This window comes from Chionomys nivalis, chromosome 21, assembly GCF_950005125.1.
Source record: "Chionomys nivalis chromosome 21, mChiNiv1.1, whole genome shotgun sequence".
Lineage (NCBI taxonomy): Eukaryota > Metazoa > Chordata > Mammalia > Rodentia > Cricetidae > Chionomys > Chionomys nivalis.
In genome coordinates, this window is record NC_080106.1 from 11,753,658 (window position 1) to 11,781,499 (window position 27,842).

The 27,842-nt window shown below is 46.1% G+C and overlaps 1 protein-coding gene across 1 annotated transcript; it reads left to right on the forward strand.

Moving 5' to 3' along the window:
* Positions 1-5,785: 5,785 nt before the first annotated feature.
* Sdr42e1 (short chain dehydrogenase/reductase family 42E, member 1) lies at positions 5,786-19,025 on the forward strand. Its single transcript, XM_057753964.1, has 3 exons — positions 5,786-5,861; positions 15,744-15,837; positions 16,641-19,025. The coding sequence occupies exons 2-3, from the start codon at positions 15,770-15,772 to the stop codon at positions 17,752-17,754; spliced, it is 1,182 nt and encodes a 393-aa protein (XP_057609947.1). The 5' UTR covers positions 5,786-5,861; positions 15,744-15,769; the 3' UTR covers positions 17,755-19,025.
* The last annotated feature ends 8,817 nt before the right edge of the window (positions 19,026-27,842 follow it).

The window sequence follows — 27,842 nt, forward strand, 5'->3', positions numbered from 1 at the left end:
ACGACTAAAGTGGGAGAGTCCAGCCAACTGTGGGTGGCACACCCTCGTGTTCCACACCCTAGTGTCTGGAACCCAGGAATGTAATTTAACATGGCAAAGACAGCTTCGAAGGCAAGGTTACAGATATGGAACAAGTGACTATTGAGGGTTAGCAACATGGTCCCTAAATGTACTCCCAAATATAAATAAAAGAGCAAACAAAGGAGATTAAACTTAGAAGAGAGAAAGGGCCATGCCATGGGATAATAGAAAAATCCCAGCTTCTTTGTTGATTTGAGGTGAAAGGGCTGTGAGTCAAGAGATAAGAATAAGTTCTAGGGTTGACAAGACAGCAGCTGGTAAGCATGCTTCCCACTAAACCTGACGGCCTGAGTTATATCCCCAAGACCTATATGATGAGAGAATAAACCCTAAAGGTTATATTCTTATCTATACACACATGCTAAATATAATTTTAAAAAGTTAAAGAGCCCAGCTCTCAAAATTGGAACAGATAAGAAAGCCAACTCTCCTTCAGCTCCTCCACTCAGGCATAGCAACACCTTGACTTTAGTTGATGGCTTCCAACCGCTCTCTCTGGACCTTTAAGAGAGTAGAGTTAGGGCTTAAAGCTGCAAATGCCTGTTAATTTGTAACAGCAGACATAGATAGGACTAATAATCCACTTCCTACTAATCAGAAGATATCTTCCCGCTATACTGATTAAGAGGCTGTCACAAGATCCATGGCTAGCCAACCAGAGTCTTCTCCAAGACTTTCAGTAGAACAGAAAACTTCCCGACTAGGGAGGAGTCTAGGAAAGAGAGAAGTTATTGGCTTTGGTTGTCAACAAGTTCTATCTTTTAGCCAGAGTAAAGAGGCCAGCCCAACATTAGCAAAGTGAGCCAAGAGATCGCTGAATTCACCTCTGAGTTTCTAGCTACAGGAATTCAAAATGTTTGCTGTTGATTTGCCGGTAATAAGATGAATTTGTAAGATTCAAAAACGACTAATATAGCTTGTACCTGTGCCTCTCAGTTCCTGAAAGAACTCAAGAGTGAAGTGACAGGCATAATCATAGGTCATGTGACCATCTCAGCCACTCACTGAAGGTAGGACAATGAGGCATCTGTCTCTTGGGCAGGAAACTCAGGATAACATGAACTTTCCTGTTTTCCTTTTGATTTTCATGCACGAATATAATGAAATTTAGTCCTCACCCCATTATCCTGTCTCAATCCTCACCCTTCTCCCAGTAAAACCCTTCTTCTCAACAACTCGTTCCCTCCCTTTCTTCTCTCTCTCTCTCTCTCTCTCTCTCTCTCTCTCTCTCTCTCTCTCTCTCTCTCTCTCCACTTGGTTTAAATAAGCTGTTTGCATGAACATTGGTGGGCGGTTATTTACTGGAACATAGGCAACTTGTCGGTGGTCCACTGGCAAAAGAGACATCTCTTCCCCCAGCCACCAGTAACTATCCGTAGTCCATCAAGGAGGGGTGGGTCTTCAAAAGTCCCTCCCCTTTCTACACTGCCGTGTTGATGGTCCTGGTCATGGGTAGGTCTTCTGCAGGTAACCATGGCTGCAGTGAGTTCGTGAGTCACATCCAGAAGACACTGTTTTCCTACAGTCCTTCCCAACCCCTGGCTTTTACCATATTTCTGGCCCCGCCCCTTATGTGATGTTCCCTGTCTCTCGGGTAGGGGCATGATATAGCTGTCCTCATTTAGGGCCAAGCACTCCACAGCTACTGATTCTCTGTGCTTTGATCATTTGTGAGTCTCTGTATTAACTGTCATCCGCTGCAAAAAGAAACTTCTCTGGTGGGGTATTGAGAACTGAGCTAATCTTACAACATGAAGTTTTAATCAGCACTATTTAAACACGTCATTTAATTTGTACTGAGAAAGGCAACCATTCCAATAAGATATTGCAAAGTTTTTTAAAGGAAAAAGAAAAACCATTGACCCAGATAGGATGCTTGATAATTCTTAATAAGTGCTATAAATGCTCATAAAAGAATGTGAAGATGCTTAATTGCTGAATAAATGAAATATAAACACTCATTAAGTCACTTGGGGAGCTCTTTAATATGTACTGGGGAAATCATTTTATCAAATGCACTGTAAGTAATAAATGCTTATTCCTTTTCCTAAAACAAATTAATTCTCGAAATTGTTAACCACCATTTAAATGTTGCTTGACTTTTGTCTATTTGTTTCCCTTCTTTTAATTTTTTCTTTTTGGTGTGAGCAAACACATTCATCCAAGAGAGAAAGAGAGAAGCAGAGAGCACAGGATGCTGAGCCCAGAGAGTCGGAGCCTGAGACTGTGACTTTTGATTCCAGCCCTGCCCTTCATGATTTCTATGTCTGGCCAAGTTACTTGATTGATTTCCAAGGGGTGGGGGGTGTGTGACTATTTTTAAGGTTTATTTTTTATTTGTGTGTGAGTGCACATGGACGTGCATGCATGTGTTCCTACAAGCTTGTGTGTATAGTGCATGCACATGAGTGTGTGGATACACGCTTGCTGACTTGAGACAGGGTCTCTCACTGAACCAGAAGCTCCACCTTTTGGCTCAGCAGTCTGTCCAGCTAGCTCTTGGGATCCCCATGTCTCTGTCCCCCCAATGCTGGGGTTACAACAAGCACAGTGATGTTCAACCTTTTAACAGGTCTTCTGGGGACTCACACTTAGATTTGCATAGTAAATGATCTTACCCGCCAAACCATCTTCACAACCCCTGTGTGACTATTGCATAGACCTCGCTCCCCAGCTCCAAGAGTCCTTGTGGTACAAGGTCACAGCACTTCCAGGCAGAGCTTCCCAACCTGAATTGTGTCTAGGAGTTTTTTGGGGGGGAATTTTGCTAAGGTCTAGAGTCGGTCACAGCTCAGGCCCAACATTTCTAACAAGGTTCTGCATGATGCTGATAATATTGCTCCAAACTTTGAGAAGTGAGATCTTGGGGTGTTGATTAAGCCTACAATGATCAAAAAAACATTTCACCCACTTGGGGATTTGAACACTGACAACTAAAAGCATGACATTTGTTGTTCATTTCACAAATTTTAATGAGCTAAAAGCAGGGAAGGGATTGAAGAATTCTGAGATTTTTTAAAGTAGGATTACTGGGGAAAGTCACGCTTGTACTTCCCCTTCTACGATGACTTTGGAGGCTACGTGCTGAGAAGGATAGCATAGCAGGTGAAGAAAGCTTGGCTCCGTGAATATGGGTCACAAGAGCACTCTCTCCTTCCACACAGGCTGAATTTGATGGTGATGAGAGGAAGAAATACATTTTTATTGCACAAAGCCACTAAGGTTTGGGGGATATTACGGAAGCTGGCGAGGCCTACTGGACACCTACAGTTGTTCAGCCCTCTCTGGAAAATTGCCCTAGTTAGACTTAAGATGTTCCCTTGGAATTACCTTCTTCTATTCCCCACCCCAGAGCTTGACTATGAGAGGTTGTGAGAATCTGATGAGCTAATAAGTGTGAACATGATTCTCAGCATATTAAATAATATAAAGCTCTAAGGAAGCCTGCCAAAAACGGGGTCTTTCTGAAAGGCGCCATGATCTAGATGTATTAACAGGGCAAGCAAAACAAAATGAAGATTGGCATGGAAGCTCAAATGAGGTCGGTTTCTTTCTCTGGTTATTTCTGGCTCAGATTTCCTGTTCAGGCTAAAAATCTACTAACGAGCGGTGAGAACTCAGGGAGTAATTATAAAAGTTCATAATTTTCCTTTCAGATGTAAATGTTTATATTTTTAAGAGTCCTCGGGGACAGAAGAATATTAACATTTAATATAACATTTTTTTCATGTTTATCCACACAGGAAATGTGGGCATCCCCTGGAGCATCCTGGGATTTCACATAGGAAAACAATCTTCTATGCTACACTCCCAGGGGGGCCTCTCTTCCATGGCTGCTGGTCTCGAGAGTACATAGCTGGGCTCCCAGCCCTTAGCATCTTTCATCTTCTATTTTGTACATCCCAAGGAGTCACAGAAAAGTTGTTCCTCTGGACCACCGAGTACAACCCTGTCTCCATCTCGTGAGGCCCATAGTCAGATCGCAGCTGAGACCAGCCATCCAGGAAGGCCAGGGTCACATCAGCATCTTGGCTTTCTTCACCAGGCCTCCATGCATTTTTGCATCCTGGGGCTCGAGTTTACCTCGTGTCTTCATGCATTACTCTTAAGGAAAACTAAGAAGTGATGGCGTAATTCATGCGAGCCCCTTTGAGCCGAAATGTGGGACCAGTTCTGTTGATGAGAAAAGCACTTGAGCTTTTCCCGTCTCTTTCCCGAAGAGGCGGCTTCTGCCTCTGTCCCTTCTCCCCACTTCTCCCCCGCCCCCGTTTCTCTCTCTCTCTGCCCCTCTCTCTCTCTCTCTGCTCTTCTCTTCCCCCTTTCCCTTTCCACAACTCACTATATAAAAATCCAACCCCAAGAAAGAAAAAAAGAAAGAAAGAAAGAAAGAAAGAAAGAAAGAAAGAAAGAAAGAAAGACACTTGAAGTCAAAATTTCCATCCTTCCAGTTACCAAAATGAAACCCTGTGGCCCAGGGTCCCATAGAAGGCACAAGTCTCTGTGGGATAAGTGCACAGACTTGCTGCTTTCCATAAGCCCACAGCCCTAATGAGAAGGCATAAGGTGTTCCTAACAGGGAGAAAACTTTCTCTCCATGCGGCCTCTAAGTCCTTCAGGAGCGAAGATTTGTCCTGCCTCGTTAAACCATCAAAGGCCATAGTATGTGGCGCTGGAAAACTAGAAGATCAGGGACACAGCCAAACATATGCACATATAGATACCAAAGCCCATAAAAAAACAGATTTTAAAAGGGTGTGAGAAGGGGCTGGAGAGATGGCTTGGTGGTGAAAAATACTTCTTGCTCTTGCAGAGGACCCAGGGTCTGTTTCCAGCACTGACATAGTGGCCCACAACTGCCTGTAACTTCAGTTCTAGGAGATCTGAGGTCTTCTTTTGACTTCCTGGGGCACCAGGCAGGCATGTGGTGCACAAACAGAAAGGGCAAAACAGTTGTGCACATAAAATATTTTTAAAGATACTTGCAGAGTGAATGATCGGTTGCTTACAGACCTTCATCCATCGCCCATTCATTTCCTACACAGGTGTCCATCAACCCATCCACCCACACATCCATCCACGCGTTTACTCACCCATCTATCCATACACGCACCTTTCCGCCAACCCGCCCACTCAGCCATGCACCTGTTTACCTCCCCATTCATCCGCCCACCTATCTTTCTGTCCACCCACGTACCCGAACACCCATTCATATATCCACCCATCTACACACCCAATTATCCACCGACCCACCCCCCTGTCCATTCCCACATTTATCCATGCATTCACATCTATCTAGTCACCTTTCCACCCATCTTTTCATTCCCCCCCCCCAAGGAAACAGACTGACTGAGCCGAACCCCATCTTTCATCAGTCTACACTCGTTAGTGGGGGTACACAAAGAGGTGAAAGCCTGGAAGCACAAGCTGAAAGTAGGGAGAGGAGTTTAGATGACCCTCTTGAAGGACTCTGGAGCACACTGGCTAGGAAATCAGGAAGATTTGCAGAGCGAGCTGCTGCTGCTGCTGCTGCTGCTGCTGCTGCTGCTGCTGCTGCTGCTGCTGCTGCTGCTGCTGCTGCTGCTGCTGCTGCTGCACAGATAAGGATCAGCAGGCTCATCATAGAGAAGCCTGGACCTCCGGGTTGCCTAGATAAACCCGGAAGTGTCTTCAGGAGCCAGTTTGACAGCTTTTGCCCCGGAGCCAGGGACAAAAAGGCACCAGAGGCTGAGTTGGCTCTCTCGTCCGTCCTGCATCTACAGCTCACACTGTCGTCTGTCTCTGTGAGTGAACCGGGGGTCGCAAGGGCTGTGGTCACCCTTTTCTGGTGTGGCAGGGCAGTCCTAAATGGACTTTGACTGGGCTCGTGACAGGAGACTTCTGGGTAACAGGTGGCAGCCAGCCGAGGGTGACTGAAGCTGAAAGTGACAGTTGAGGGTGACAGGTGGCATTTGAGAGTTACAAGCAGTACTTGCAGGTGATAGCTGGTGGCTGAGGGTGACAAGTGGCAGCTGAGGATGACCGGTGCCTGCTGAAGGTGACAAGTGGCTGTTGAGGGTGACAAGTGACATCTCTGGGATATGGTTGTGAGTAGCACCAACCTAGATGGCAGGGACATGATCTTCTGTTTCTCAGGTGCTCGTGCAGCTGAGCCATGTAGAATGTCAAGTTCTTAGACACCAAGTCCCCTCCTCGGCTTTTTGATCTAACTTTACAGACGGCAGGCCCCATGCAGAGAGCCTCCCGTGGGTACCGAGCCAGAATCAAGTCAAGGCTTTCTTTCACATCACTTGGATGGGGGAGACACTAGCTCTTTGTGACAAGTGATTTGGATTTCCCAGTTACAGTGGCAAACTGAGGTTCCAATTACAAAGATTTATTGTTATAAGAAGAGACGTATTAGGTGTATGCTAAGCCAGGCGTGTGAGTCATATGCAGAAGGGACCACTGGAATGATGAAGTGGGCAGGGCTTGTCCCAGCACCAACGCTGGGCCCTATGCATTAAGGTCAGAGTCGGCAGAACTGATTCAAGCTCTGGATTTGTGAGTATGGTATCAGAACTGGTTTCCTCATCTCTGGGAATCAGATGAGTCTAATTGCGGCCTCAGGACTGCGCCGGAGCATCAGTGGTATGCCTTTTAAAGCCCTGGCCTATACTAAACAACGCGTGTAGCCATAGTTGCTGTGATTTGCATTGTAGGGAGGAGGAGGCTAGGATTCAGGGTCCCACAAGCAGCTGATGGTAGATCTAAATCCAGGACCTATGATTCCCAGAATCAGAACTTTAATGCTGTGTGTCGCGCATCCCACTGCCTGGGAGGAGATGAGACAGCTTCTCCTTTGGCCTCCTGAACCATTGCAGAAGGTGCTGGTTGTGAAATCACACACTGTTCAGATTAACATGAACTCTGTACCTATTGCTCCAGGTCATGGACTCTGCCCAGCCCCCTGGGGCTGCTGTGGTTGAGTCATGAGTGATGGAGTCAGACGGTCCTTGGGCCCAGTGGATACACCTGTATCCACGCACCACCTATGGAACTTGGAGTTGATCCTTCTGTCTCAGGGCCTCAGTTTACTCATCTGCAAAATGGTGCCTGCTAATTAGTACTGTCTCTTTAGGGCAGTGATGGGCGCTCAGTAACAAAATTTATAAGCAAGTTGTAATACAGTGCCTGGCATGATAAGGGCTCATGAAATGGCAGGAAACACCACTGTGGAGGAAGAGTAGCAGCCATGCTGACTTCGGGATGGAAAGAGGCACGAGAGTAGCAGAGAAGGCTATTTGAAAAGCTGTGGTGTGCTCACTCCATCTAGATTACTGATCTCCAGTCTTCCAGATTCTCCTCATCCCTGAAGATGGTTCTAGAGAAGGAGTCTACATTCACATAGGGTTTCCACGGTAATTTGAAAAGCAGATCGGTAATAGCAATTATAAAATGGTTTGGGGGGATGGGAAGATGGATCAATCAGTAAGGCACTTGCCAAAAAATGCTTGTCATACAAGCATAAAGACCTGAATTTGATCCTTCAGACAGATGCTAGCCATGGTGGCGTGTGTGTGAATTCCTAGTCCTGGAAGATGGAGACAGATGGATTCTTGGGGCTCGTTGGGTACCCAGCCAAGCAAAATCACTAAGTCCAGCCCATGAGAGATCCTGTCTAAAAAACAGTAGCGGGAGGACTGGGGCTGGAGATGGCTCAGAAGTTAAGGGCACATAGTCCTCTTCCAGAGGACCTGGGTTCAGTGTCCAGAACCTACATCTGGTGGTTCGCAACCCCTGTAACTCCAGATGCAGGAGGTCCATGGGCACCTACACATAGGTGGCAGAAACCCACAGGCATGCACCATCGTGTCCCTTTTTTAAAAAATAATAAAAAGTAAAGAAGCAGAGGAGGAGGGTAGAGGGATGGCTCCTGAGAAACAACAGGTAAGGGTGCGCTCAGACCTCCACACGCAGAAACACGTCCAAAGAAAAGACACTCCATTTCATTCCTTTAGGTCAGCAATGGAAAGAATTGTGAGGGCCTTTTGTGTAACAGATAGCTAGGTAAGGGGAGTGTGGGTGGGCGGCTGGACGAGAAGACCTGACCCACATCAGGTGATGCCCACCTGCCCGCCAGCCCAACAGCCTCCACTACATGCGGTGCCATCTGTCCTGACCTTTAGAGTCTACCCCTCGCCTCTCTTTCACTGACAGCTACATCTTCATCCGTATTACATTAGAGTAACCACAAATACATCTTTTCGCACCTCATGGGACACAAACAGCACCAGCTCATAAGCCCTGTCATCTCACATGTTTCCCAGGACCCAGGACCATAAGGACATTTGCTTCTGATGAGTACTTTTTCAATAATCAAAGACACCTAATTATAAGGTCGCACCCCCTGGAAGTGTTTTAATTTCCCTTATAATGAATTGCGGCGGTGTTACATTTTTTGAGGCACAGTCTCTTGAGCCCAGGAATTTTTTGAGACACAGTCTCTATAGCCAGGGACGAACCTGAAGTGGTGATCCCCCTGCCTCTGGCTCTCCAGTGCTGGGATAACAGGTGGGTGCTTTAGCTCTATGAAAACAGTTTTGGGGGTTTGTTTGTTTGTTTGTTTGTTTTTAACAGACTGGCTTTAAACTCTTTTGCCTGAGTCTCCTGGCTCTACCGCCAGAGAACTGGGATTACAGGTTTGCACTACCGTGCCCTCTTTATACAGTACCGTAGTGGGAGTGGGGGGGAGGGAACCCAGATAACCTTGCTAGGTAAGCCTCCACCTACTTACTGAGTCATGGCTCCAAAACAGCTGCTGTTAACTAAGTTCCTTAGGGAATTTGGTTTAGTGGTTGAGTATTTGCCTGGCATACAAGGCCCTGTGTCTCCTCCCCAGCACCACAAAAACAAAAGGCCACCTCTAGCATGAGGGCATCTTAAACTCTTGCCGCTTTAGAGCCCTTGGCCAAATGCTAATTGCGCCTGCATTGAGTCGTGATGCCAGGGGTTGAGCGGCATGCCGGCTTTGAACCACAGGGCTGGAGGAGCGGTGTGCATAATCTTAGGTTTTTATTACTGATCCTTAGACTTAATTAGGTCTTTGTGAATCTAAAGCACTCCCGGTCATATTTCATTACTCTCTGCCTCGAACTCCCTTGTGAGATGTCCAACTGTTACCCCGGCTTCACCTTAGCATTATCAAGAGGTCAGGCAGATTTGAAACTTCTTTCTTTCTCCTCCTTGCAATTAAGATTCCTTTTTCTCCCCTTAATCATGTGCTTAACTTTAACCTGTTTCTGAGAAAATGACAGCTCGGGTCAGATGCTGCCTCCCCCATCCCAACAGAAAAGCAATTACTGAGCAAAGCTCCGTTTTGGAAGAGCCTCCAAGCAGGTGCAATCATCCAGTGTGACCCCAAGAGGAGTCAGAGGGAAACTAAATAATAAAACAGAAGCTCTAGTATCTGAAAATTGGCAAACGGATGGAGAGATACTGCATAGGCTTCCTCCTCCTGCCGTAGCCCTCAGGAGAATTTCCTGGGGCTTCTATAGACTGATTTGGCTGATTTTTTTCCTCTCCCTTTCCCCCTCCCTCTTCCCCCTCCCCCCTCTCTCTGTAATGTGAGGTAAATGTGTATTGTGGCAGATGCATGCATGTTTTGGTGTATTGCACGTGTGTGTGTGTGTGTGTGTGTTCACTCCTGTGCATGTGGACACCTAGAGTCCACTACTCTCCACGCTGCTATTTTGGGGCAGAGTCTCCTACTGAATGTGGGGTTCCATTTCCAGCTAGACAAATTGGCCACTGTCTAGATCCGCCTGTCTCTTGCCTTCCATCACGGGGCTTGCAGACGCGCTCAACTGTGCCTGGCTTTTGTGTGGGTGTTGGGGTTCTCATGATCCCCACACTTAGGTAGCAAAGCTCACATTTCCAACCTCTTTTTTTTTAATGGTCTTATTGTTGTTATGTGTGAGGTCGCTCACTAAGGTGCCCCTTGTGGCTCCTGGCGTCAGAAGATTTTCTCGACCTGGAGGGCAAGCTTTATTTCTGTGGTTGTTTGTCTTGCTAAATTAGGAATTTCATTAACCTTTCTCTTTCGGTCCTCCCATAGGTCAGTTCAGCAGATTCTTGCTTCAGAGCTCTCTGAAACTCGCTGAAAGATAATGAGGGGTAGCCATCAATAGGCCTGGCAAGTTTCCGAGGCACTCATGACTGGACATTCCTGACCCCTGGGCTTCTGACTGAACTGGAATATGTGGTTATAAAAGCAAAGAACAATTCCAGATATTTCTGTCACAAGTTTTTAATTGGACTCTTAGAGGCCTTATCCGTGTTTGGGATTCCTCACAATGGTATTCTGTGGGGATATTTAAAACAGTTCAAACTCTGTGATCAGGTGTCTTGTTAGTAGTCATTGTGTGTGTGTGTGAGAGAGAGAGTGAGAGAGAGAGAGAGAGAGAGAGAGAGAGAGAGAGAGAGATGCCCACTTGCCTGCCTACTTGCCTGCCTGCCATCTGTCTGTCTGTCTGGAGACCCTTGGCTGTCATCCTTCAGGTACCATTCACACTGACGTTTAAGGCAGACTCTCTTGCCAGGATCTAGAGCTCTTCGGTTAGGCTAGGCAGGCTGACTGGAGAGCCCCAAGATCGGCTTCAGTCCACCTCCCAGCCCTGGCATCTCAATGCTATGATGCTGAGCCAACTGGCCACAGCGTTACACTCCTACGGCAGCTATGAGGCAGAATACAGCTTTCCTGAAAAGTCTCCTGAGCACGTTCTTTGGATGTTAGCAGGTCTATGTTCCCATTGTAAGTGCCACAATGTCAGGGCCCGATGTCCGTGAGCCTGGCATCTGTCTCCTTCTGAACTCAGCATGTTTTAGGAAGTTAAAAGAAGCATTTAACAGCATGGACAACAATAGCTACTCGACACCTCGGAGCCCTGCTCATTTGAGTCTGTCACAGTTTTGCTAAACTGGTTGTTTTGTGTTGTTAAGAATCATTCAGAAGTTGAATGAATATTTATCGAGAATCTGCCCATTTCTGGGTTAAGTGAAGGAATGCCCCAGTGGAAAGGAAGGACCTGATTCTCGTAGAATTTTCATCCTAGGAGAAGTGGGACAGTTTAAAGGCACACAGTTATCTGTGAGACATGCCATGAAAAAGGCACTGTACAGAGCAACTCTAGAGCAAGGTGAGCCGAGACGAGTGAGCAGAAGTCTCTCTGAGGAAGGTCTTACTGCTGATGAAGCTACACCTGCCCGGGACCTGCAAGAGCCATGCATCACACTGTGCTGAGAACAGGGCGCACCTGAGAGCCTGTCATGTTGCCGGGAAGAGATGATCCATGTGACTCAAGCGCAAGGTCTATGGGAGAAGAGTGGGCCGTTGACACAGGTGATGGAGGTGAAGGTCGAAAGTCTGGACACACCAGTCAGTCGTCCCCAGCAGGAGGGCTAAAGTCATGGAATGGTGTTCCACAGCAGAATTGGTGACACTTGCTGTCGTGGGCACTGCCAAGCGTGAGCATTCTGTTCTCAGAAAACAAGACGGGGCTGTGGCTTGGTGGTAGAGCACGCGCCTTGCCTGTGTGAGAGCTGGGCTCCGACCCAAGCGTTGCAAAAGATAAAATGGCTTTGTGGTTAAGGGCGCTGACTGCTCTTCCAAAGGACTACCCAGATTTCAATGCTAGCACCCACATGGCTGCTTACAACGGTCTTCACTCCTGTTCAAGGGCGTTTGATACCTTCTTCTAGCCCCCACAGTTACTTCGTGCACATGATACACATGAATACATACAGGCAAAACTCTCATACACAAAATATAGAAATAAACAAATACATATATGTGTGTGTGCACACACATACAGACACATATTTTTTAAAAATAAACTTTTTGTTTTATTTTTATCTTTTTTATTTTTTTAAAAAAATTGTTTTTATTGAGCTATTATTCTTAGCTCCCCTCCTTTCTCTCCCCTCCACTTCTACCCTCTCCCATGATCCCCATGCTCCCAATTTACTCAGGAGATCTTGTCTTTCTCTACTTCCCATGTCGATTAGATCCATGTATGTCTCTCTTAGGGTCCTCTTTGTTGTTTAGGTTCTCTAGGATTGTGAATTGTAGGCTTTTTTTGGCTTTATGTCTAAAAGTCACTTATAAGTGGGTACATATTGTAATTGTCTTTCTGGATTTTTCTGGATTCGGGTTATCTCACTCAGTATGATGTTTTCTAGATCCATCCATTTGCCCGCAAACTTCAAGATGTCATTCTTTTTCCACTGTATAATACTCCATTGTGTAAATGTACCACATTTTCCTTATCCATTCTTTGGTTGAGGGGCATTTAGGTTGTTTCCAGGTTCTGGCTATGACAAACAAAGCTGCTATGAACATAGTTGAGCACATGTCCTTGTGGTATGATTGAGCATCCTTTGTGTATATACCCAAAAGTGGTATTACTGGGTCTTGAGGTAGGTTGTTTCCCAATTTTTCTGAGAAATCGCCATACTGACATCCAAAGGGGCTGTACCAGTTTGCATTCCCACCAACAATGCAGGAGTGTTCCCTTTCCCCCACATTCTCTCCAGCACAAGTTGTTATCAGTGCTTTTGATCTTGGCCAATCTTACAGGTGTAAGATGGAATCTCAGAGTTGTTTTGATTTGCATTTCTCTGTTGGCTAAGGATGTTGAGCATTTCCTTAAGTGTCTTTCAGTCATTTTAGATTCCTCTGTTGAGAGTTTTCTACCCCATTTTTTATTGGATTATCTGGTCTTTTGGTGACCAATTTCTTGAGTTCTTTGTGTATTTTTTTGGAGATCAGTCCTTTGTCCGATGTGGGGTTAGTGAAGATCTTTTGCCATTCTGTAGAATGTTGTTTTGTCTCGTTGGCCATGTCCTTTGCTTTACAGAAGTATCTCAGTTTCAGGAGATCCCATTTATTAATTGTTTCTCTTGGTATCTGTACTACTGGGGTTATATTTAGGAAGTGGTCTCCTGTACCAATGTATTCAAGTGTACTTCCCACTTTCTCTTCTATGAGGTTCAGTGTGGTCAGCTTTCTGTTAAGGTCTTTGATCCAAATGGACTTGAGTTTTGTGCATGGCAATAGATGTGGATCTGTTTTTGTTCTTCTACATGTTGATATCCAGTTATGCCAGCACCATTTGTTGAATATGCTTTCTTTTTTCCATTTTATATTTTTTGCTTCTTTGTCAAAATTCAGGTGTTCAAAGATGTGTGGATTGATATCCCTGTCTTTGATTTGGTTCCATTGGTCCTCCTGTCTCTTTTTACGCTAATACCAGGCTGTTTTCAGTACTGTAGCTTTGTAGTAGAGTTTGAAGTCAGGAATTGTGATGCCTCCAGAAGTTCATTTATTGTACAGGATTGTTTTGGCTATCCTAAGTTTTTTGCTTTTCCATATGAAGTTGAATATTGTTCTTTTGAGGTCTGTGAAGAATTTTGCAGGAATTTTGATGGGCATTGCATTGAATCTGTAAATTGTTTTTGGGTAATATTGCCATTTTTTTACTATGTTAATTCTACCTACCCAAGAGCATAAGAGATCTTTCCATTTTCTGGCATCTTCTTCAATTTTTTTCTTCAAAGATTTAAAGTTCTTAGGCACATACTGTTATAAGGTCACCTTTGATATATTAAAGAGGTGCTCACTCATGTATGGTCTTCACGAATTTTCTTGTAGCATAATGGTAGCACTTGCTTCTTGGAACCCAGCAGCCGTCCTCCATAATGTTTTACCCAGATCTCTGGATGGTTCTTGCCTCACACCTCTGACACGGTTGGGGAGCCTTATCTATAATTGTGATCGCTTTCCATGAATGATCCTGTTAGCCTCACTGGCTAGAGACACGAGCACAGATTTCTAGGACATGTTGCCCTCTATAACCCCGTGTCTTGAGAGCTCTAATCATGACTGGACAGAAATACTGCATGGACACACATCAGAGCTAAGAAGAAAGGAAACAAGAAACAACATCTATGGGGTGACCATGCCTCATGTGGTATATTTGGGGTATTCTGTCTGCATTATCCCATCTTGTCTTTATAAACTTGTGAGCTTGTCCTCAGTTCAACTTTTTAGATGAAGGCACAGGCTCAGAGCAATTTACTGATCTAAAGTCATATAACTAAAGATAACCTAGACACCATTCTCTTCCTTCAAAGTTCGTGTTTCAGGGGTTAAGATTAAGAGTATGGGCTCACGGTGTCAACTATCCATTGGGTGTGCATGGGAGAGTTATTTACTCTCGACTGGCACACAGGGTGATAATGTTGGTTTTTTTTAGTAGCTCATGTCCTCAGAAAGTGCCCAGTGAACTGTATGACACTAGTGGTGAGTGCCACAGCCTGTCTCTCTTTGTCCTCATTCTCTCTGCTATATGCTGTTGCTCTTCTAGAACCATGAAGACATCCTGAAATACAACAGCACACAGCTTACAGGAAAGTAAGGTTTAGAGAAAGCAAAGCATCTCAGCCAAGCTCACAAAACCATCTCAAGGCCAAGGCGCCTGCCCGGTATCCCCAGCTGCTACCTACAACCTTGTGTCGTTAGTATTATTATTTTGACCTGTGTGCGCATGCTGATGTCACACAGCTCTTTGCGCATGTGCCCTTCTTCCTGTGTCAGCCCAGTCCACACTGTTCTACTAACATCTGGATCATGTTCTTTGTTGTTCAAAACCATCTGCATTTACAGTGGTCAACGTCACGAATGGGCACCTGGCTGGGAAGGGGCGGTGGTTGAACTCTTGGTTACTTGTAGACCACCTGTCTAACCATACCCAAATATCTCCCCACTGAGAGAGGGAGGGAAGGAGGGGAAGAAAATGGGGAAAGAAGACTGTGTTGTTCCCATGCCTTAGGAGACATGTGCACCCCTGGGTCCATTTCTCGCCTATGTGGAATGAGACGTCTAGCCCATTTCTGTTGTTACGTTCTAGAAAAGAAGTAGTCCTGGGCCTTGAGATAAATCTGCGGGAGAGTAAACAGATAAGGAGGGAGACAGAAGCAAGTTTCCCACCCTGTCAAATGCACTGAGTGCTCGCCCTTGAAGCGTCTGAAAGACGGCCAGGGTGGAGGGGTGATTAGATACAGGAAGGAATTTTTCTCTCTGTTTTTAAGTACGGAGTTAATAAACCAACCTCAAGCAGAGCATACTGAAGATGCCGGAGATTTCTGCAGAGCTCTATCTTGGGTTTTCTGGTGCCAGGAAGAAATCCTTTTCTTAACCAGTTTTAAGTGAATTCTTTCCAAAGGCCCTGATCAGTTCCAGAAATCAAGAGCAATGCCTTTTGTTCGAAAGGGGTTCGTGGTTTTGAAAGCACCCACACTCTGTTTAACACTCACTTTGTCAAGTAGGCAAGGAAGACATCTATGTTTATATTACATAGGGAGGAATTGGAAGCCAGGAAGCAAAGGGGCGGGGGGTAGCTAAAGTAGCGCAGGTGTGACTGGAGCCACGCGTCTCAAAGTGTACCCTGCATGGGCGTATTCTGTCATTTGGCTTGGGTTTCTCGGTGCTGGCCATGTCACCAGAGATTACCACACGCTGGGTACATGTGATACCACTGAGGTTAGTCACCTTTCTCTTCTGTTAGCTCAGAACAAAGGAGAAACGTGTTTAAACAGGGTCAGAACGTTGTGGCATCTTCCTGCAGGTCCCGTTGTCCCTTTGCCGTCTGGTATGGACTCCCTAAGGTACCCAAAGGAAACCGTACTCATAACGGGAGGAGGCGGATATTTTGGCTTCCGGTAAGTTCATCTACAAAATATCATCGTGGAACTATTTGACTGGATAGTTTTCCATTCTCGTGGCCTTTGACATGTTGGTATAGTGCTAAACCAAAGGTTAACTCCGGTGCTCCCTGCTCAGACTTGAAACTTGAAAAGCACAGGTTTATTCCACCTCAAGAAAAATCATTTTTAAAACCTGTAAACTGGGACCTGATGATTATTCATTTCTCCAAAGATAATTTTTTTATAAAGCCATCTACACTCCTTTCCTTATCACTGTGACCAGATACCTAACAAGAAGCAGTTTAAGGGAGGAAAGTTTAGCGCAACTTTTGTTGTTTAATGGGGTACAGCCCCATGTGGGGAAGACACGACAGAGGAATGTGAGACAGTGCCCCTGAAACCCAAAAGCAGAAAGTCAACAGGGAGCTGGCTCTGTCTGGAGGGCTGGACCTGCCCTCTGGGGGCCCCCTTCCTCCAGCAAGGCTCCAACTTCCAAAACAGCATCACTGCCACTAGCTGGGGACTAAAGACTCCGTGGGAGATGGTTCACTTCTACACCACAGCAGGCATTCTGTCACCTGTACATTGTCATTGTCAATGCCATCATTGTCATTTAGGTCATTGAGAGGATCCTGCTTTGTTTTGTTTTGTTTTCAAAATTTAAATGAGGCCTATAGCAATGAATACACAAGGTAAGTGACTCTGGATAAGTTAACAAGACTCAGGTGAGCCCTACCTTACTGGCAAGTTATTTTGTACCCTTTCCCTAGACACAGCTGGAGGGTGGCCTGACCTAACCCTGATCTTTCTCGCCTCAGCCTCGGCTGTGCTCTGAACCAGAGTGGACTCCGTGTGGTTCTGTTTGACATCAGCCAACCTGCCCAGAACCTTCCAGAGGGGATCACATTCGTCCGTGGAGACATCCGCTGCCTCTTGGATGTGGAGGCAGCCTTCCAGGACAATGACATTGCGTGTGTGTTTCACATCGCCTCTTATGGGATGTCTGGGAGGGAGCAACTGAACAGAACCCTAATTGAAGAGGTCAATGTGGGTGGTACCAACAACATCCTCCAGACCTGCCTGGAGAGAGGAGTGCCCAGGTTAGTTTACACAAGCACGTTCAATGTCATCTTCGGAGGTCAAGTCATCAGAAACGGGGATGAATCTCTGCCCTACCTGCCTCTTCACCTGCACCCAGATCACTACTCTCGAACAAAATCCATTGCAGAGAAGAAGGTGCTGGAAGCCAATGGCTCGGCCTTCAAGCAAGGCAATGGTGTCCTCAGAACCTGTGCACTAAGGCCAGCCGGCATCTATGGAATGGGAGAGCAAAGGCACCTTCCCAGGGTAGTGAGTTACATTGAGAGGGGCCTGTTCAGATTTGTGTACGGGGATCCAGATAGCCTGGTTGAGTTTGTTCACGTGGATAACCTGGTGCAAGCTCACATCCTGGCCTCTGAGGCTCTGAGAGCTGATAAGGGCCATGTTGCCTCTGGGCAGCCCTACTTCATCTCAGATGGTAGACCTGTGAACAGCTTTGAATTTTTCCGTCCCCTGGTTGAGGGCCTAGGCTACACATTCCCGTCCACCCGCCTGCCCCTCACCCTCATCTACGGCCTTGCTTTCCTAATAGAGATAGTCCACTTCGTTCTGGGCAGGTTCTACAACTTTCAGCCTTTCCTCACCCGCACAGAGGTTTATAAAACGGGTGTCACACATTACTTCAGCTTAGAGAAAGCCAAGAAAGAGCTAGGCTATGAGCCTCAGGCATTTGACCTGCAGGAGGTGGTAGAGTGGTTTAAAGACCGCGGTCACGGTAAAAGGTCTGGAGGTCAAGACTCGGAGTTTATTCTGTGGGATGGAATTCTGGTCCTACTATTGGCACTATCTCTTCTTACCTGGCTCCCTCCTTCCACGGCTCTGTCAGTGTGAAGAGAAAACTACACGCAGGAGGTGAGCCTACTCTCTGAGGTGGTTTTCAAGGATGCAGGCTTGTAAAGATGTTTCGCATTATTTGGTACCACTCCTGGGTCTTCAAATTACTCCTTAACAATGAATCTTTAAACCCCGTGGCCAGGGATGGGATACCTCCTTATGAACTGTTGGTCAGGGATGCCCCTAATGTTTCCAAAACAATGTTGGCTGTTGCCAATGCTCCCAGTTGACCACCAGGACTAGACGGTAAGGCCCTATTGCAGAAGGCATCATACACTTTAACTGCAGCACAAGCTGGAACTGCTTGCTAAATCTCATAGTGCCAGAAGGTTCTGTGCAGACTGCTGGAGGAGAACAGTAGCTCGGCTATAGACCGTGCCTACTGCAATACCAATGACAGGCAGCGTGTAACCTTTGGTACAATAGTGGCATTTCATTAGGGGATTAACCAACTACTTCCTAATTGGATTGGAGACCTGCTCCATGGAAGGGGGGTTGCTCCTGGTGCTGTAAACCTGTCCAGAAACTCATAAAAAGGTCATAGCTAAGTGGGGCCTACTACTGTTATTCTGCTAGGTAGAGAAGTTGTGCCCATAAAACTGATTTCTATATGTTCATGCTTATACCCATAGGTTAGGGCTGCTCTTAGCTGGGATCAGAGAAGTTTCTCTCTGTAGTGATCAGCAGTTCATACCCGGTCAAAGTGCCTAGGAGAAGTGAGTGTTGAATGCTCATCCATAGACAGGACATCTGTATCACCCCCTCCAAGTCTCAGGGGACTCAGTCACAAGAGCAGTGGAAAGAATACAAAATCTGGAAGAAGGGGAGGAGCGTTGGAGTCTGTCTTCCGAGAGTGATACGACCTCTGTCCTCAAAACTAACGGTAGCTATGACTGCCTTTTCTAGACTGCACAAAATAGGGCCTGTCACCATTTTTCCATGGGAGGGAGAAGAGCTGAGTGCCACTGGCAGTTTCTGGGGAGGGGGGGAGAGAGAGAGAGAGAGAGAGAGAGAGAGAGAGAGAGAGAGAGAGAGAGAGAGACTTTCTCTAGTGGTATAGTCGTGGCTAAGTTGCCCTGTGCTCCTGTGAGCAGTCCTAATAAAACTCTTTGGACCACACACACACACACACACACACACAGAGACAGAGAGAAACAGACACAGAGAGAGACAGAGACACAGACATACAGAGACAGACAGAGACAGAGAGATGTGGTTTATAATGGAATCTAGGAGGGAAGAGGGAAGAAATCAATGGGAGTGGGACCACAGAGGGTATGGGGAGGGGTGAAGATGATCAAGCTACACTTTATACATGTGTGAGACTGTCATAATGAAACTGTCATATATAATACATGCTAATAAAAAAGGGAACAGGTGGATTCTTGGATTAACTATTCATTACTTTCCTCTGCCCCAACTGACCCTGTTGGGAGACAAGAAGACACAAAGTTTGAAGTTTGGTCTCTGTGCCCTTGAACCCTAGCTGCGTGCAGCAGGAAGTCACTCTGGAGCCAGGGAAGGGCGTTAGTTGGATTAGAAATTCTAACTTGGATATCTCAAAGAGGAACCCGTGTTCACCTCATACATTGCATGTGCATAAAACAGTAAAATCAGACTGATATGGAATGACCCAAACTGACGTTTGGCTTGGATCCCTAACAGACCAACCTCAGGGGGCAGTGGCTACTTCCAGGGAAGATCTGACTGTGCACAACATAGGTTTTAGGGTCCTCTAAAATCCCTGCCCTTTATAGTACAAGACCATCCCTCGCTGTGTGACCATGGGTCATATTTGTGTTGAAGCAGAGAGATCGACAGACAGCCTGCTGCATAGGACCCCTCTGAAGGTTAAATTAGACATTTGCAGCACACGCAGGCCACCACTTCCCAGCACTGTCAATGTACGGTCCTTCCGAAGGAGTTTTTCCTAGGAGTGTCCTCTTTCGAGGGCCTATTGTTACTGAACTCTCTGAAATGTCTGGAGTGTTCTCTAGGAGCCGGCAGCCGTGTGTGTTCAGTGTCTGTAACATTCTGGCGTGAGGGAACGGACTGATGTTGAGGGCAAAGCTCAGATCTGACGGGTAAGGGCAGCGCTCAAGCTCTCTGCGCTTTGAAATCTGAAATCACTCCACTGCAGTGCTGCCTAATGGGGAGGGTGTGGGCTCTGAAGGCAGCTTCCAATGGGGAACAATGGCAGCATTGTCTGGCCGCCCCACGAACTGCTGAGGAAGATGTTTGTATCGCACAGTTGCCCAGGATCAGAGCGGGAAGAAGAAAGTCTTTACTATGCCAAGGTTTCGTCTCCAGGAAGGCAGTAGTGAAGTGGGTTGCTGCAGCGGATAGCACACACAGTTATTCTGGGAGGATTTGAGAAGATTCAAGGGGGCTGCACGGGTCCCCTTGAATAGAGCCTGGATTCTTCAGGGAATGCCCTGAACTTGATGCTATGAGACCCACATCATCAATGTTAATTTGTCCTTAGCATGCATCTGTAGCCTCTGGAGAACTTGGTTGTCTATGTCCGAAAAATAGGACTGACCACCCTGGCCTGTAGTAGGACGCCACTTGTTTGTTCCCAGCTGCTCAGCCCCGAAATAATCACACAGAAACCATATTATTTGCAATACTGTTTGGCCAATAGCTTACGCGTATTTCTGGTTAACTTATATCTTAAATTAACCCATCTCCATTAATCTGTGTATTGCCATGAAGCTGTAGCTTTACTGGGTAAAGTTCCAGCATCTGTCTCCCGCAAGGCTACTTGGCTTCTACCTGACTCTACCTTCTTTCTCCCAGCAGTCAGTTTAGATTTCCCCACCTACCTCTATTCCACCCTGCACAGACCTAAGACAGTTTCTTTATTAACCAATGGTATTCACAGCATACAGAGGGGAATCCCACATCACTGGCCCTTTCTTCAAAGTAGTCCATCTCACAGTGTTGGCTGAGAACCCAAAGGAGGAAATGTTGGAAGTGCCTTTATCATAGGAATTTCCCCATAAATGGTAGGAGGATGCCTTTGCTTTTAGGACAGTGCTTTGTATTCTGTCTCTGGGCTCTCTGGGAAAAGTGGCTCTGCTATCCATAGACTTTCAGACTGGAAGTGCCACAGGATGTCCATGGGAGAGGCTCCTGATACACAAGGCAAGTACTCCGTCATTGAGAGCTACCATGGGCCCTTCAGAATGTGTTCTAAATGACATCACGTCTGGAGCTTCCTGAATGGCTCATTACATGACATTGCAGGTCTCACTTCCATGTCACAGGTGCATCTCTATATGACTGCTGAACATTGTCTTGATGTAGTTATTGGTGTCCTCTAAAACAGGTAATTCAGAAGGCTAAGGTGGGTCTTGGGTGTCACATGCTATCTCCCCACAGTACTGTTAGCAAAGATGAGTCCTATTCCACGTGGGAGGGAAGTTGACTGGAGGCCTTGGGGACCATCCCAGAGCCTGGGCTCTGGTCTCACCGCATCACTGATGTCCCGGGATTGGTAGCCTGTATGTGAAGCACCATTTCTAAGCCTGCTTCCTGCCTGCTCCAGATGCCTCCTCCTGTTTCATGTTCCTTCAATAGGACCTAACGGCGATTATAACTAGAGCAATTATTTTGAACACTCTGTGTTTCTCATTAGTCTTATTGCCCTTCATCCCATCAACAAAAGTGTCTCCCACAGACCTCTTTGAGATGAATCCTCTACTGGAGCATCTGCCCAAACCACTGAGGGACAGTGTCCTGAATTTCCTACAAAGCCTCTTGTCCGAAAGACCCCCTAGGATTCACCAGAGGCCCGAGTTCTTAAGAGACTTTGCGACCATAAACAAAATCACACACTACCATTTCCGCAACTGTGTGTTTCTAAACTAGTTAGTGCTATCCAGTGGAAGAGGTCACACGAGGTCACAGAGGTCATCAGAAGCCAGGGGTAGCCTAGCACACACCTGGTGAGTACCCTTGGAGAGGTAAATATAGCTTCTGGTGCATAATTTACTGCCTGCAGCCTTCATCAACGGCCCACCATGATAGGACAGTATGTCAGCTAAATGGAGAGCAGGAGGGACCTGGAAGGCAACCTGGAAGGTGGAGAGTGAAGGTCCTGTGGAATGTTCAGGAAAGTGGAAGGGACATGGGCAGTGTAGACAGTGATAGATACTCTCCCCACATATAGGCTGAAGGCTCACCTTCTTTTTTGAATGTGTGTATATGTGTGTGAGTGTGTGTGTGTATATGTGTGTGAGTGTGTATGTATATATGTGTGCTTTGTTTTTTATTTTGATTTTTGTTTTTCTGACTTTTGTTTTGAGAGAGAAAGAGAGCGTGAAGTTGAGTGGGTAAGGAAGTGGGGAAGATCAGGGAAGAGCTAGGAAGATGAAACATTTGATTAAAATATATTCTATGAAAATAATTAGGGGCTAAAGAGATGGTTCAGCTGTTGAGGGTGCTGGCTGCTCTTCCAGAGGACCCGGGTTCAATTCCCAGCATCCACATGGCAGCTCACAGCTGTCTGTAGCTCCACTTCCAGGGGACTTGACACTCTCACACAGGCATGTGTGCAAGCAAAACACCAATGCACATGAAGCACAAATGAATGAATTTTTTTAAAAATTAAGGCGAAAGATTTATACACTCTAAAGAGAAACCAGAGGATCCAGCCTGAAAGGTGCTTGCCAAGTGATGCACGCCTTTAATCACAGGACTCGGGAGGCAGAGGCAGGGAGACTGTGAGTTCAAAGCCAGCCTGATCTACAGAACAAGCTTCAGGAGAGTCAGGGCTATTATACAGAGAAACCCTGTCTTGAAATGGAAAGAAAGGAAGGAAAGAAGGAGGAAGGGAGGAAGGAAAAAGGAAGAAAGGGAGGAAGGGAAGGAAATCTTAAATAAAAGAAATTTTAAAAATTAAAAATGGGCTCAACCAGTTCACAGCATCTCCAGACTTTGCAGCTCTGTCACCGTCCAGTGTTTCAGCAACCCTGGGTGGCTGCTGCATCTGAATTGGACAAAGACCACAGCAGTTGATTCTTCAGGAGCGGGTTTTTAAGGAGAACGGGGAAGTCTATGCTAGGGTGATTTGGTAAATCCTTCTTGTAGTTAATGTAGCCAAAAGATGGATTTTGATTGCTGGACCTTGGAATTTTGATAGCTGGACCCTGGCGTTTTAGTCAGGCATAAGGAAGTAGCCAAATAAGGGAATAGACCTTAGGGACCAGCTTTAGGAATATAACCTAACACTTTAGCAAGGGAGAAGGAAGGAAAATGGTGTCATGTTTGCTGTGCTTCGGCCTGTTAGAGAGTCCATCACCGGAAACCAGGAAATATACTTTGTCATTAAAACACAAAATTGTGACTGAAGCCAAACCCAACTCATTACAAAATTACAACAGCAAAGTGATCTAACAAGAGATCTATCTGTAGATATTTACAACATTTATTGTTCAGAAGCATGCAAGTAATTAAAATGTTCATTTCTAACATCTAGAATTTTAATCATGGCAAATAGTTTCAATATCTTCCTCTCCTGCCTTCCAATGGAACCTCCCAATAAAAACTTCTATTCTACATCCATGTGTTGTTGTTGTTGTAAGTATGTGTCGTTTGTGTTCCTTGCAGCTCCGAGGAATTCACATCTGAGATAGATAACACGGCTTTTTTTGGGGGGGGGGGGCAAATACTGCCCAGCTTTTACAAGGAATTACTTGCTGTGTTTCAGGGGTGATCACAGTCTGTCCCCCCACACTTGCACTGTACTTTGCTCAACGTGTTCGATGTGAAGATAGTGACAGATGTCAAGCCATCATCTTTGTTCACTTAACTGCTCGGCTTTACATTCTCAATGGGCAATTGCCCCCATTTGGTGGAAGCTAATAGTGTACAACATTCTCTGTGTTTTGGGGGCTCACTGGGTTTTCTCCGTACCGTAACAACCAGTACATTATTGCCACCTGTTTCCAGGGGAGGAGACTCAGGCTTGGGGAGACAGTGTGCTTTGCCTAATGTCACCCAGCTAAGAGGCCAAAGCTTACATTTGGGTCAGGCATGCTTGAATTTCAGAAACCTAACACCACCATCCCACCCCACCATTCTTTCTTCGTGTGGTCTTATGTAGTCCAGACTAGCCTTTAACTCACTATGTGGCTAAAGATGACCTCGAACTTCTGATCCTTTGGCTTCCATCTCCTGAGTGCTAGGAGGACATGGCCCACCAAGATGGTTTATGCAGCTAAGGATGGAGCTCAGGGCTTCTTCATACGTGCTAAGGGATGGAGTTCAGGGCTTCTGCATACGTGCTAAATGAGTACTCTACTAACTGAACTATACCCACTCCATCCCCAAAACTCTTAACCGCCATCTTCAAAGTGGCTTGATTATTCCAGCAGGGCACAATTCAAAGCCAAATGTCACACAAACTGCACTGGCAGCAAAGATAAACAAACTTACTTCAAATGATGGGCGTCTGTATCAAGAACTCCTACTCCCACAAATTCCTAAGATACGTGACAATCAAGCTATAGTACTAGGGCAGAGACAGGGAAGATGTACATGAACCTGAAGAAGTGTTTATTCTGGAGGGAGTGTGGCATGCTGGAGTCTAGTCTGACCATCTTTGGGCATGCTCTGAGACTTCCGTTGGCACCCAACCATGTGGTGGCACAGGTCATGCTGCCTGTGCCCTAACCTCCCCTTTGAATTGCTGTTTGGGGGAGCAGAGCCCGGGTATTGCTCACTGCTGGTCGACATTGCCTTCCCTGCAGTCTTGCACCTTGCTGAAGGTGGGACACAGACACGAGAGAACCTTGCAAGGATTGGTGACATGGCATCCAGCTAGCATCGCTTCCCCTAGACACTGATGCTGTGCAGAAATGTGACGTTCTTTCGTGTAACATGGAGGGCCGGCTTGTTGGGGTTTCTGTCCCACCTGGTACCCCACAGCCGGAAAGTCCCAGAGAAAATCACACAGAGATCTCCATAAGTTATAAAACTGATTGGCCCATTAGCTCAGGCTTCTTGCTAACTCTTATAACTTATATCAACCCATTATTCTTATCTATGTTAGCCACATGGCTCAGTACCTTTCTTAGCTGGACAGGTTACATCTTGCTTCCCGGTGGTCTGGGCAGGAATGGAAGGAATGGGCTTCCTCCTTCCTAGCACTCTCCTGTTCACATCACCCAACCTCTACTTCCTGTATGGTTGACCCGCCTATACTTCCTGCCTGGCCAATCAGCGTTTATTCAAACTATGATTGACAGAATACAGACAATTCTCCCGCACCACTTTTGGAGCTCCAGGAATTCCGGAGACTTTCTTTGTTGTGGCTTTCCTTGTGTGTGGAAAAGAATTCTGTGGCAGTGAGGGTTGGTCATTTGCTAGCACTTACGGACCTCTTCTGTGTGTGTGCATGTGTGTACATGTGAAAACCAGGGGACGATCTCAAATGTCATTCCCCAGGAATCTTGCTTTTCGTGAAAGGACCTCTCAGTGACCTAGAGGTCAACCAGCAGGCTAGGCTGGTCAGCCAGTAGACCCCAGGATCCTCTGTCTTCAGCGCCCCGGCACTGGGATCAATAGCACATGTGGCTCCTCCTGTTGTTTTCAGTTTGGTTTGTGTAGGCGCTGAGCACTGACCTCGTGGCCTCATCTTTGCACAGCAAGAACTTTCCTGACTGAGCAGTCGTCACAGTCCCTAGGATCCACCTCCTGCGTTCGGTGTGACTTACCATAGTTATCTGTAAAGTGGAGATAATGCATTCCTGCTCTGTCCCCGGGGGACGTATACGGATTAAATGACAAGCAAGCCTTCTATATCCTGCACATGGGTCCTTAATTAAGAACGGCTCCTCCGAGAGCAGTAGAAGGGTTTGGATAAGAGAGCTGGTGGAATGTGGGAAAGCTTCAAGGCAGGCACAGATGCTCAGCACACAATTAGGGATGCTGGGTTGGAGCCTGGATGGGAAGAGCTGAGCACACAGGTATGACGGAAGCATCCCATCGATTCTCTGCAGCAAGACATTGCTAATTCATTTGTTCTGGCTCTGACTGCCTCCATCCAACGTTGCTTTGAGCTACACTGAGAGTGGAAACTTATCTTGAAGTTGGAGAGACCAATCCAGAGGTAATTGAGAGTTTTCTGTTCCAAGTTCTGAAAACTAGAGATGCCCCTATTGTTTCTTCCCTGACTTGAACTCACACAGGGCTCAGAAATCAATCCGAAATGATGCATTGGCCCAGGTCTTGTTTCTGTGTATTAAGAATACTTTGCTTTAAAATATGTTTATTGGCACACTAATTACTTATATTCTGGGTTGTGGGATATTTTGTTACATGCTTACTATATTTAAGGCGTAGATGACAGTTGTTGGCATAGTGACTATTTCTTTGTATTGGGAACAAAATCCTTTGAAGTGTGCAGGGGAGTGTTGCTGACTGCGGACCCCCTGCTGTGCTGCAGAACAGTAATTCTGTTCTTCTCCATTGTGCTCCTAAACACATTAACCATCCTCTCTGTACCACCACCACCAGCACACCCACCCCCGTGCCTTCCCCATCCTCTAGTTACCACTACTCAAACGTTTCCCTCTCCCGTCCACATCCTTAGCTTCTGCATGAGACAGGAGACTCGGATGCATTTCTGGGTCTGACTTACTTCACTGCACACAGTGTCATTAAGTTCCACTCACAGGGCCATAAATAATGAGTTTCACTATTTGGGGGGAGGGGCAGAGTCTCACTATGTAACTTGCTCTGTAGACCAAGCTGGCCTTGAACGCACAGAGGTCCACCTGTCTCTGCCTCTGGAGTGCTGGAATTATTAAAGGTGTGTACCACCACGTTTAGTAGGGTTTCACTTTTTTCTATCTAAGTAATATTCCCCTGGTTTCTATACCACATCCTGCTCATCTATTAGCCCATTAAAGAACATATAGAGGATATTTTTTTTGATTTTTAAAAGGTTTTTATTATATTTTGTTTTTATTTTATTTTAGTTATTTCCTTTATGTGTTTGTATTTATTGTAGCTAGAATTTATTATGATTATTAACACATAATAATAACACAGATTATATTACTGTATGTCCATACATAAATACACAATTCATTGAACATATCATCCATCCTGCCTGTCTCCCAATCCTGTTTCCTCCTTTCCTGAGGGCACAGCCCCTAATGACCTCTTGACCTTGAGAGTCAGCTTTGCTTTCCCCCCAAGACAGGACACCGAAACTTGGTCTTTTGCCTAGCTTACTTCATTTAACACACTTATCTCCAACTCCATCCATCTTCCTTCAAATGACCAGATCTCATCCTCGCTTATGGCTGAACAAGGATTCACAGTGTATATGCCACATCTCTTTAGTCATTTGTCCCTTGACAGGCAACCAGGCTGAGTCCGCTCCTGGCTCTTGTCCACAACAAGAACAACACGAACATGTTCAGTGTGTTGTTATCTACCTATGCATGTGTACCTGGTGTGGCGTTTGAAGAAGAATGGCCCCCAGAGGCTCATATATCTGAATGCTTAGTCACCAGGGATTGGAACTCTTTGCTAGGATTAAAAGGGTTAGGAGGCATGGCCTTGTTGGAGGAAGAGTGTCACTGGAGCCCATGTCACTGGAGACTCAGTGACTAGGACAATAAGGGGCAGGGCCTCTGGGTCCTGACGGTTCTGTTCTGGGCTAACTTCATGCCGACTGGTGGTGCTTAAGGACCGGTATTTGGAGGTGGTTTTGTTTTGTTTGTTTGTTTTATAATTCTGTTGTGAGATATACACATTATAATTCTTTAACCAGTCCATGCATGTGTATAATGAACTTTCGTCATTTTCATTCTCCATACCCTCATATTCCTCTCCCACTGAAACCCCTATTCTTCCCAACAAACCCCTCCTGCTTTCCTGTCTTGGGGGGGGGGAGGGAAAGAAGGAGGGAGGGAAAGAAAGAAACTGAGTTTCGTTAGTACTGGTTGCATGAGCATGGGTGAAAGGTTATTTCCTGGAGCAAGAACAACTTAACAGTGGCCTCACCAGTGAAGAAACCAACTCCCCCTTCCCCAGCAACCATCAGCTCCAACAGTCCCTCAAGGAGA